The sequence below is a fragment of the Drosophila montana genome, unplaced genomic scaffold (genome assembly GCF_035044405.1).
Source record: "Drosophila montana isolate Dmon_TW-CO22-7 unplaced genomic scaffold, ASM3504440v1 contig_2438_1, whole genome shotgun sequence".
NCBI lineage: Eukaryota > Metazoa > Arthropoda > Insecta > Diptera > Drosophilidae > Drosophila > Drosophila montana.
In genome coordinates this window covers 1,282,335-1,295,065 of record NW_026997315.1, presented here as the reverse complement: position 1 = coordinate 1,295,065, position 12,731 = coordinate 1,282,335, and the positions used below count along the sequence as shown (strand labels likewise).

At 36.6% G+C, this 12,731-nt stretch overlaps 1 protein-coding gene across 1 annotated transcript; it reads right to left on the bottom strand.

Moving 5' to 3' along the window:
• Positions 1 to 1,161: 1,161 nt before the first annotated feature.
• Positions 1,162 to 2,540, bottom strand: LOC135428002 (probable isocitrate dehydrogenase [NAD] subunit alpha, mitochondrial). Its single transcript, XM_064681787.1, has one exon. The coding sequence runs from the start codon at positions 2,485 to 2,487 to the stop codon at positions 1,339 to 1,341; it is 1,149 nt and encodes a 382-aa protein (XP_064537857.1). The 5' UTR covers positions 2,488 to 2,540; the 3' UTR covers positions 1,162 to 1,338.
• Positions 2,541 to 12,731: the final 10,191 nt, after the last annotated feature.

The following is a 12,731-nucleotide window of genomic DNA, read 5'->3' as shown; positions in this document are numbered from 1 at the left end:
GCTTTGCATCTTGGGCGCAAATCGAGCAACTTGGTTTACTTTGTCAGCACTTGGGCAGTACGTGACCCAGCGGCACGATCTCTCGGACAGCTTCTGCCCCTTTTCTATGGCTGCCAACTTCGCCTACCCTGCCCTACACCATGCGGCTACTTTGATAGCAATAATCATATTATTAATGGCAAATTATGAGCCCCAGAACAACACACGGCCTTTAAGTTTTGTTTATTGTTTAAAGTTGAAAGCTTCCAGGCTTGGCCTAGCCAATTATTCATGTTTATAATATGCTTTATTTATTTATTCATTTTTTTTTGTTTGACAAAACTCAGCATAAACTCGAAACAGCTTAAAACAATTTTCGTTTATGCAATTTTCCAACAAACTCAAAACAACTTTTGATGACACACAGACAAAACTGAAAATGTTCTGCTAGCAGAAAGTTAAATTTGCAACTTTTCTGTTTGCCCAAAAACTTTTCGCTTTTGTTAGCTCTGCTATCAACTGAAACTACCTGTGGAGTGAATTTAATTGGCTTATTTTCACATTTAACTAGAAGCCGGTTATCGTAGTATTCTTCACACGTGGCTGGCAACATTTTTTGATTCTTTGCATAAATCGCAGCAATGGATATTTGTTATGGAACACTCTGAAGTCTGACCGACTGACTGATTGGTGATCAACGCACTGCTAGGAAGATGGGGCGGGGAAAATTCCACCCGCAAGAGTGGAAAAAACGTGAAAAACGTTTGTATGAAACTTTTTTCAAAGATCTTTGTTCAATTTTTATTTTAGGAGTGTTTTACACTTTTCGGAAAATCTATTTTCCATGAGACATGTTTAAATTTTTTTTGCAGAAGCCAATCTGCCTCAATATAAAATGAAATTCAAAGCTTCTTTGGGGGAAATTTGAAGTTTTTCTCAATTTGCTTCAAACTGTACAAAGAAACTCAATGAATGCGTTTTTCATCGATTTTGGTAATTCCACCCGCAACTGTGGTAAATTGGCCGAAAATTTGCAACACTTTTGGTTACTCTCGGATTTGCAATAAACTCATTTTCAGCGATCCTAGTACAAATTTATTTGATACGTCTGGAAATACAACAGCTGATATTATCCAATTTTGTCCGGTTCAATTGTCGGTTAACAATAATAAAACGAGTCTATTAGTATATACATATTTATTATATACTATTATATTATATATATAAATATATTATATATATTATATAAATTTATAATAATTTGTTGAAATTTCTACTTTCGTTAATAATAAAATATAAACTTAAACAAATTTAGATATTGTAATTTCGATCTCACTAGTATTTATATTAAAATTCACACTATTCATCCATCTTTGAAATAAATCCGCAAACGGCATTGGTAAACTCCGAGCACTTGGCTTTGCCGCCAGTATCCTTGGTCCGAATATCGGTATCCTTGTAGACCTGCTGAACAGCACAGTTAATCTTGTCCGCATGCGAGTCCAGTTTCAAATGTCTAAGCATTAGCGCCGTTGAGAACAGCAATCCCGTGGGATTTACCATATCCTTGCCGGCCATTTCCAAATTGGATTTAACGAGCGTATCGTAAAGGACAACATTTTTGCTCACATAATAGCCGGGACACAGCCCCTTACCGCCCATGATACTGGATGCCATCATGACCAGAACATCGCCGTACATGCTGGAGGAGACGAGTACATCAAACAGTTCGGGGTGCATAACTAGATTCAAGCAAGCTGTGTCCATGTATCGCTCTTCAAACTTTATTTTGGCCAAGTGATTGCTGGCTTCATTGCGCATGGACGTCAGGAAGTTGCCATCAGTTAGCTGCATTATGTTAGCCTTGTGCGCTACTGTGATCTTCTTGCGCTCATTCTTCAGGGCAAAATCGAACACAAAGCGAGAAATACGATCGGCGCCCACCGCCGTGCTCACCTTGATGGATTGTAGGATGCCCGGCACGACGCTGTGCTCAATGCCGGAATATTCGCCCTCCATCACATCGCGTATTACGACACAGTCGAGCGTGCCATAGGGCGTCTTTTGACCCTCTATGTTGCGACAGAGGGCCACATAGGCGTAAAGGCCGAAAGCCTTGCGCAGCTGCTTTAGATGATGTCCGCTTGCGATGGGCCCCTTGATGCCCACTTTGTTGCATTCCAGCGAGTCCAGCAGAACTGGGTTAATCTTATTGCTGTCGGGCGACTTGTAGCTATCAATGACATCCCATTCGATCGGCACCTTGGCGGCTTCGCAGACCAGCTTCAATGACTCGATCAGCTCACAGCCCACACCATCGCCCTCCAGCACCGTGACCTTCTTCAGTATTTTCTTCTCAGCTTTGCCCTTTTTGCCATCCGGGCTGCAGATGCTACTTGCCTTCAGATCGGCGCACTTTTTGGACTCCTCGCAGCCCTTTTTGCTGCAGAAACGTAGACATTGACTTAAATTAATCCTTTTGTAACGAAGATTTCGTATGGTGTTCATTTTTAAATTTAGTCTGAGATACTAATCTGACATCGAAATATTCTGATTAGATTATTTGTATTATTGAGCTGCCTGTAAATTCTTGCGCAATTACTTTAGTTGTGCTGTTTCAAATTTTCCTCGAGCTACTCTCCATTTAATATGCCACCCCACAAGAGCTGAGACACCTGCGTAAAATGCAAATTAACACACACAGCCGTGTCGCAAATGTTTCTGGCGAGGCGTGTGAATATGACAAATGACATGTCAACAGTTTCATGCACCCGTGTCTGTAAAAGACAAATAGCTGTGGGCGTGGCTGTTATGCTTAACTGCCCAGTGATTTGTCAAACAACACGAAGTAAGTGACCCAGTCATTAGCACTGATGAACATTATGAGCAGGCAACGGCCCCAGAACGACATAAATATGCTAGTATATATGTATGCTGAGGTATTGGGCCAGGAACATAAATAAATTTTTAGTACTTTTGTACAGAGGTGTAAGGCAGCTGGGCGTGTAATTTGGGGTATGTTTATGATTATTTGATGTGCTTAAGTATTATGTGCTTATAAGTATGGTCAAGCACGAACCTGATGTACTTATGGCCAGCGGAAATGAATATAAATGATTTTTGTTTACTTCATGATTATTTTTCATTTATTTTAATTTCTGATGTAACATAGGGAACAACAAGCATAGGGAACAACAAGCACTGTCATTCAGATCTTGAAACAAGTAAGACTGCTCTAGTTGGGACTGCCAGACTAGCGAATACCCTCAACCTTCTTCTGCTAACACCATATGGTGCTTGTCAAAAAGTGGGGCGGCCGTTATTTAAAAAATTAAGGATACTTTATCTAATTGTCCTAATCTAGAAGCTACATTTCCAATATTGAGACTCTAGCCATTAAAATGCAAGAGATTTGCTCAAAGCATTTCAATATCGATTTTCATCGATTGCTTAGAAACGGTGCAAGTTATCGATTATCAGAAACAAACTTGTACTGCACAAGAAGGACCTACGTTGCAAATTTCAGTCTCTAGCTCTTATAGGTTTTGAAATCCTTACTAACTAAATACAAATAAAAGTGACATGTTATATTTTAAAAGACTAGTTAGTTTAGTTGGGCTACAGCAAATAATTTTTTTTTTCATATAATCATTTTCTTTGCTTAATATTTCTCATGGAGTTTGTTAGTAAGCTTTTTAGCTACAACGAAAAATATTTTCTTCTTAGAGCCAGCTGTGTACCCCCTCAATTATTTATTTCCCAACTGCGCGCACTTATCAATAACTCCATTCAGCTGAAAACACAAAGATTGACTCGCATCAGACAGTTGCAAAAACTCCCAAATGTCCTGCTGCTGCTTTTGATGCTTTACTACCATATCCTTTTTTATGATCCGCTTTCGTATCGCTGTAAGTTTTCAACATTTGCCGCTTCTGCACGTGCTCGTTAACCTGACAAAGTACAGTTTACTGACAAAGTCGCGCAGTAAATATCCCAAAATTTAGAAAAACTTTAGGGCAAATGTCGCATACAATGTTGGAAATGCGTTGATACATAACTGAATTGTTTTAAACGTTTTTGTCTCATGTCGAAATTTAAGCTTTGTTACAGAGCACTTTTTTTTGTATATTTCGTTGTTATGATTAATATCTTAATTATCAAGGATTCTTTCATTGCATTTAACATATGTTCATTCAAAAAATCAATTTAATAAGAAGTTTTTTATATCATAATTGTGTCTATCTATATAAATAACAGATTTTGTGCTGACTGATTATCAGTGAAATTTATATTAACGCTTCCTTTTGGATCAAAAGTGATTACTTAGACAGGGTATTGGAAAATTCGAACTGGAAAATGCGGGTCAAAAGTATAATGAACGAATGTTTATTTTGCGGCTTCAAGATTCTCACCACAGGACTAACATGGGCGTAAAACATTCATTCAAGCTATTGTTTCTTAATTCGATGGATCTTAAACTAATTTTTAAATATCACTGAAAAATCAAACTTAAGAAGTTGCGTTCAAAATAGTGCGGGTAGATATTCATTTTCCCCTGGTGGGAACTGGAGCAAAAGTTATATCTAACATTTTAAGCATAAAACTTTCTACGGTCAAGGCCGGAGAGAACCTGCTGTATTTAAATATGTTTGTATGTATGTACGTATATACGCCTGTTTGAATTCAAGTAAGTTTAATATTGGAAGAAGCGGCTTCAACGGCGGCGTTAATATAGAAGGAGGTGGCAGGTTCACAAATGGAAGAGGAGCCGGCTTTTATATAGGAGGAGACGGCATCTTGAGCAAAAGAGGAGGTGGCAGCTTGAGCCTTACGGAGGCCATTGAAAATACTAGCATTTATTATAAATATAACAATGTTTTATTATATTTAAAATAAAAGTAATAACTATTACAATCGTATGAGTTGGCTTGCCAAAAAACATTTTTACAGTTATCGCGATAAATTTAAATGGATACATTTTTATATATTAAGAAAATGTCAGTTAAGCCTCAACAATTGTATTAACTCCAACAAGTTGTAAAAAAAGGCTTGAGAAATCATAAATTGTGTGCTCAAGTGCAAACATCCTTCCATGTGTGTGTTGGCAAAGGACATTTCACTTTCATAAACGTGAATCACATTTAAATTTGAATGGAAATCCATTTAGTTTTGAGATTCACTGAAGCGTGGTTGGTATTATTCACGACTATGTTTCGCAAAATGCCTCTATTCAGAGTTAAGTTTTAATTTCCCTTTACTAACGTCGGAATTGTTAACAATATTAACAGTTGAATCAAGATTTTTGCATTAGAATAGCACTCATAATCCAAGTTATATGCGAGTTAAATGGGAGTGGAAAAAATAGTCTACGTTGAATTCCTGAAATTGGGTCATCAATATAATTAAAAAACTAAAATAAACTCCTACTTTTATATATGTAATAACTAAAGTTCAACAAACCACGCCTAAAGGCTAAAATACCCTTCTTAGAACGAAATTTCTTATATATCTTCTCAATTTTTATAATGTAGAATAAATGCGTATGAATATTTTCTTATTAATTTAAACCAATATTCAGGTATTATTTAATTTTAACTTTTAAAAGGGTATAAAAAGAACTTAAGCCAACTTTTCGCAGCTGTTTGCTGGCTTGTTTATGTAGCACGGAAGCACAGGAAACCCTTTGCCGAGCTCTGGGGCTGAGGCCACGGGCAAGGCCGGGTAATAACCGCTAGGTTATAAATATATTATTGTATATATGTATATAGAGAGCTGCGTTTCAATACTACGCGACCGTTGTTACAAAAAATTACCGTTGCATATTTGATTGTCCCGTTCAATATTTGCATATTTTCCCATTTCCTCTTTTTTGACCCTTGTGCCGTTACCAATTTTCCACATTCCACATTTCCCGTCAGTGGGTTTCTTTACCTTTTGCTGGTTTCCGCATCGTTTGGCATCTGCTGCTGATGCAGGTCGAGGAGCTTCAATTGAAGCCTGACCCGACGCGTTATCGACTCCAATTTGATGCCGCTGCCCCGGCGGCTAAGAAGAAGATGCGTTTGGGGGTCTATATTAATGCAAACAGTTCTCTTACTTCCCAACTGCCGGTAAATTTGCATTTCTATGGCGAGCTCCGCTTCTGCTGCAGCTGATGGAATGTTGTTTAAGTTGTTGCTTTTCCTGGTTCTTTTTTTTTGTCTCTCGGTATTCGGCATTCAGCATTCACATCATTTCCATGTCGAAGCGTGTGAACGGCTGCACTTGCTCTGCCTGCCCGCCGCCTGATGAATCCTTGCCAAAAACCACGGTTCATCCTCAGCTGGCACACAAATGGCGTTGTGACACAAAAATAACAACGATGAATGTCTACCATCGATTGTACTGAACGGAAGGATACTCTGTATCAGGATCCAAAATATCTTACGCTTTTGTGGCTTGTGCATACCTACGATTTCTTATTGGAGCTGCCTAAATATATTTTATTAAGTTCTCTGTTTTTCATTCCATTTTAAGACAATTTTAAAGTTGTATCAGTTTTAAATTTGAGCTTTAAGTAATTTTTTATAAAACTTAAAATGGAATATAAATATTGAAAAAATTAAATTTGTTAGGGCTTTGGCAAATTAATACCAAATTCACCATCTCATAGCTAATCATATAATTTTATAGAGTCGTATTGACCTACTTTCTCATTTTTAAGCTAACCTCTATTTAAGGCCAGTTCTTTGGGCAGAGGGTATAAAAACAATGACCATGGGGTCTCCTGCTCCCAGCCGCCCAATATTTTGTTATTTATAGCAATTTGTTGAACCCTAAGCCGGAACAAAATAAAAAAATAGATAGAGAGCAAAGGATGCAAATGGTCGCACTCAGTACAGTTGGTGATATCTTTTTTTTTGTTAAGGACCGCATTTGAATGATTAATTACACGCGATTTGCGCTGAATGGCAAAATGTTTACCGTTATTTGTTTACTTGTGTGCCGCTGTGGTTTATTTTTCATAGAGATATATATTTATATTGGATCGAATTGGCAGCACAAACATGCGTGTGTGTGTGTGTGTGTATGAGCTGAGCGTATGCAAACACTCGAATTTGTATGTTTAAATTTAGTTTAAATATTGAGGGCATAAACATGGGGATTATGCATATTTAAGTCTTGGTGTTACACAAATTTAAGATACATATTAACTATTGCAGCCATAAATAAACGCTGTGCTTAAAAGGGAGGCTTGCCATAATCTGCAATGATTCGCTCTTGGTAAGCGTACAAAGTCGAAAATGACATAATTAATTTTATAATGTTGTAAACTGCTTTGTGCGATAATTCAACGCAATATACCTGGAGTTAGAGTTGCGGTTTGCCTCACTCCCCAATTATTAAATTTTGCCTTTGCTTGTCTTTGACATAAGTTATGCAAATATTCATTCAATTTTATTCAAAGCTTGTTATTTTTGCATTATGGGTTAACTTGCTGCTGTGATTGCTTATTGTATTTACATATTAAATATTAAACTGACATAAGTACGATATTCTTAAATGATGCAAGATTTATGAACCTGAGATCTGGTTTTTGGTAGCTTTTAGATTAAGGTATAGAAGCCATTTAATTGAAAGCAAATATTTTAAATTTCGATAATTTTATAAACTAAGTTATGCAATCGTAATATTCAAGCTTTGATAAATTAGTCGGTGTGTTTTTTCTTATTTATGGAGGGGTTATGGATTTCCTATGCTTTTAATAAAAACACAAACACAATCAATAAAGTTGTAGACAAAAGATAATAAATTGTGTTTTTATTAAAAATTATTCCTTTTAAAATATAATTTCATATATATACATCTGATTCCATTTGAATCAACTTTTTTAATTGTTAACTTAATTAATCTCGCCATGCTTATTGTATTTTACTTTTTATTAAACAACATTTTGCCATTTTTCCAGAAATCTTTTTATAAAAAACACCTGTATATATATACACATATATATTTTAGCTACAGATTCGCACTCACAACAGGCAGCAGGAGTCATTAAATAAAAAGATATTTCTCTAAATGGTTAATTTAAATGCTGTTGCGGCTGGCACGTGCTGTTCCGCGACCCCGGGACGCCAGCCGCGTCCGCCCACAATGCATTTGCGTTAACTGTATTCCAGTCACAATATTGAGAGTATTTTGCAAAAGTCGCCACGGGGTTTGTTTATGTGTGTGTCGAAGCGTAAAAAGGCGCACAATGTGACAGTTAAATATGGCCGGATATTTTTTACGACTCTGGCGAACGTATTGCAACAGGCCCAGGGAGAGCCACAAGAGCAAGAGCAGCAACAGCAGCAGCAGCAGCAACAACGGCGAAAAGTTAATTAAGTTCTTTAAGGACGTGTTGCGGGCAGCGCAGCAAAATGTTGAATGTTGAATGTCCTTTTTGTCGGCTGACTGTGTGCATATCGCAGCCATTACAGGAATGAATGAGTGCGGCCCAGCCGAAGCTACCAAACAAATGAGTGCCTGCGGACAAAGTGCATTGGCTCACACAAATTGATTTCATACAAACTATATTTCATTTCGTTTCGCTTGCATTTTTATTCCATCTGCATTGTCGTGCCCCAAATGAATGCGATTTAACTTCACACTATTATCCTGCTCATACACAATAAACAAGGCAGCTTGAGCGAGTCGAGGTCGTTCGACTAGAAGATACCTTTTTTCCAATTCTCGAGATATCATAAAAATGTCATATCATAAGCATGTGAATCCCTTTCCTTTCTCCCAGGCGACGCAAAGGGAAAAATCTTAGCTGTATACAGAAGTGCTGCCTTGGCAGAGTTGTGCTAAAATATAGGCTACATGCTGTATTGGCGTAGAGTAAATTGATTGCAATCGAAAATAATATATATGATAAATAACATTAATTAATGCAACATAATTAATTGATTGATTTCAAAGGCACTCATGCGACTTGTTATTCTAATTTATGGCTAACACTTATTGACTCATTTAGAAGTCAATGCATACAATTGACTTTAAACCGCTTTCGTTTTAATAAACTTGACAGCACTCAAAGCCGTCGCCTTCAGCTGGCAGCTGTGAGTTGCTGTCTGGAGCGAGAGCAATTGAAATCCTTTTACAAGTCAAATGAATAATTCATTGCCATTCACTCGTCCTTGCCTACGGGCCGATGATTAAATCAAATTACTGCCAATGCCTGCCATTGCCTTGACTCCCAACACCAACTGCCATTTTAATTCTAATTCCACAACCAAGCCAAGGTCAGTTTGCGCCGAAAGCAATGGGCCACGCTTTGTGTGGCACTAATGGGTTAATGAGCGTGAGCTTTGCGTAAATTCATTAGAAAAATGCCTTCATTTAAGGTGCACACAGCTTAAAGGGCCAATACAAAATGTCGACTGATATCGGACGTTGGCTATAAGAAACTCCATTTACGGTTCATATTTGCAGTTCGTTGCGTTCACATTGACAGGAAACAAACAAACTTCCAGTTAACTGAGGTAAATGCGCATTTCAACAAAAAGAAAAGGGTCAAAAGGTCGCATGCCAAACAAACTAAAATAAAAAACAACAAAAGCATATCAAAAAGAGTATTCATTGAACTTAATGATAAACAGGGAGCACAGACTTTATAGGTAGACACAATCGTGCTCTACCTATTGATACAGTGCTTCAAAACTTTTGCACAAAAATATAAACGAATTCTGAGATTATTTGTGTGCTACTCACAGAATATTCAAGGCAATATATTATATTTATTATTTATTACTATTTATTATATAAATATATTTATGTTTTCATTTATATGTGTAAACATATTTATATTTTTATTTGTATTGAAAACATATTTTTATATTTATTTATTTATATAAATATATTTATATTTTTTTATTTTATTTTTTATTTATATGTATAATGCTTGTTTCGTAAACTTCGCAAAAAAAGCAGATATGTGATGGTAAAATAATTTGAATTTCTCTTTTTTTGCTTGTTTTTTACTTACAGCGAAACTATATGAATATTATATGATGGATATTTTGCAAATAATATTAGATAACATAGATAATAAAGTTTTAAAGCCGCGATTACTAATAGGGTCACATTTATATTAGTCATAATCTCGAATACAAATTGAAGCATGCTGTTAACTTACTGGAAAGTGGGTTAACTAGTTTTTAACGAAAATCCATGAAAAGTCAAAGGTCAAAATGTGAATCACTCAACAAAATTTAAGACACATGTGTGCCAGGGTGATATACACAAAAAAAAACAAAGAAATACAAACGAAATGAAACAATGCGAGGCATGCAAGCGGAAACGGAAGTCAGCGCCAACAGACAGCAGTGCGATAGGGCGCCAAATAAGGATGCTCGTAAAGCCAAGGCAAACGGCAAGACAATGCCCAACAGAAATGTAAGCAGGAAGAACAAGAATCAAATTTTGAGCAAGCAAACAACTGTTGACCTCTTGTGCCTTGAATTTTCGTTCTTGTCACGACCTGCTCTCATTTTGTCTCCGACTCGCTTTTACGATTTTTTAAATAAGCAAACACGCTTTCATGACATTCCAATTTCGAGCTTACAAAAGAGCATCAACTACTCGAGGCTGGCCAGGTCTAATAGGCACGCCCGCAGCAGCAACAGGATGTGTTGACAGGCAGACAGCAGCGAAATGGCAAAGGCCATAAACGAAAATGTGCAAATGGCTTAAACGGCACTAAAAATTTGATGTGAAGCAACCTACACGGACCACGCCCCCAAAGAACACTTGCAGTTATGTAGGTAGCACAGTGGGAGAATGTCAACATGTGTTTTTATTATCAGACATGCAGCTGCTTGCTGCACTCCGTAATCGCGCCACGTGCGCCCCAAATGGAGCTCTTAATTAAGAGCCCCAAATGCCAAGTGCAACCAAAAGGAAACGGAAATGGCAACTGCAGCCGCCTACGGACGGCGGACTGCCGTTTAATGCCGCTGCCATAAATCTGTCCGAATTCGCCAGAGTAGGGGCTATATAAATATACGACTGCGATAGTCGCGTGAATTGCGACTTTTATGGCCTTCAGGAAGGCCAAGAGAATTTAATGCCAGCTAATTACTTACTTATTATTAAAGTGTTTAGTTGGGGGGAAATTTTTTTGTATTATATTTTGTTCGGAATAATTAAAACCTTTATCATGGGGATTACAGCTGCAAAATTCGCTTATAGCAAAATTGTATAATTGATTTTAATATATTTTACCTTATCACAACTAACACACAACTGACAATAATGTTGATAATAATTCACTTTCAAAATGTTTGTTTTGATTTAAGTCTCTTCCTCGTCTATTGGCAGTTTAGCTTCAGCATTTTCTTTAAATACTATTTTCCTAAACTTGTATATTTGCTAATAAATAATAATAATAATAAATTCTGTATGTCAAACGAGTTTATGGTATGAAATGTACTCGAAACTCTTCAAAATTTGAATTAAATTAAATTAACAGAATTAATGTAAATCCTGTATGGATAGAAATGAAGCCAAGGTATAATGTATAATTATGTTCTACATGAGATTGTCTTATTGGTTTTAATTTGAGTATTATTATTATTAACAAATAATAAATTTGTATTATTATATTTTTGTCTATTCTGTATTGTTAAACTTTAGCTTACAAAACGTAGGAAACTATTTAATTCTAATGCCCAGTTAGTTGTTTTTCGAAATTACGGGACATTACACAATTTTATCCCGTTCTACACTCTACAATTCAATTAGCAAGCACTTAGTAGCTGTTTTACGCGTGGCATCTGCCGTTTTTAGCTCCTTAGCTCGTTCGGTTCTGTTTAATGTTTACCAGGTACACACGGCAGCTACTGGCTGTAAACATGTGGAGCGAAAGCAGCCAGCAGCATTTTTACCTGCAGCTTCCAGCTGAAATTGCTCGCCGATGATAAATTGCAGGTACTGTAATTAAGAATGCGGCCGACAGACTTCTCTGTTTGCCACGCCCAAATCCCCCATCTCTCCCTCTCTATGCGCTGAGAGATCTGAGCTCTGGGCATGTAATAAACAATTCCAAATGGTATTCGAGTTGACAGCGCGACACTAAAACGGTAATTGCATGTAAACATTTCTTTATATGCGTCGCTAGCAGCTTTTTGGGCGGAAATGGGATGGATAATTAGAATTGTAGTATGGGTGATTGAAGTTGTCCAAGTTGATAATATACACCAAATGCTGTATGGATAAGATGAAATACAATTTTTTAGCAGAGATAACAGTTTTTCAGCATGAGGAGTTGATTGCTTACGATTCGAATACATTCGCAAAGTTGCAAAGTTAATCATAAATACCGATATATCTAAATTAAATAAACATTAAAATAAACCTGAAAATAAAGGGTTAACAAATTTCACATTCTCTGCTAAATATATGCTATTTAACATCTTCTAAAGTATTTGAATCAGCACGTGGCTTTCGCTATTTGTATCTTATGACAGATAATTTGAAATAAATTGCTTTAAGATTTAGCTATAATTTTTCACCAATAATATCTAATGATTTCCTTTTGCATAGACAGATTTTAAGTAATAAAAAATAACAAATTGTTATCCCTTTTCGCCCGTGACAGTTTTTATGTGACCCTTCTATCTCAAGTTATATTTACAATAAATATTTAAAAATGAGTTTGAATGCCATCGAATTAAGAACCAAAAGCTGGAATAAATATATTCCGCTCATTTGGGATCCGTGCTAGC

What these genes read in the sequence shown, in the direction of transcription:
- LOC135428002 (XM_064681787.1), bottom strand. Translation starts at nt 2,487, where the DNA reads ATGAACACCATACGAAATCTTCGTTACAAAAGGATTAATTTAAGTCAA.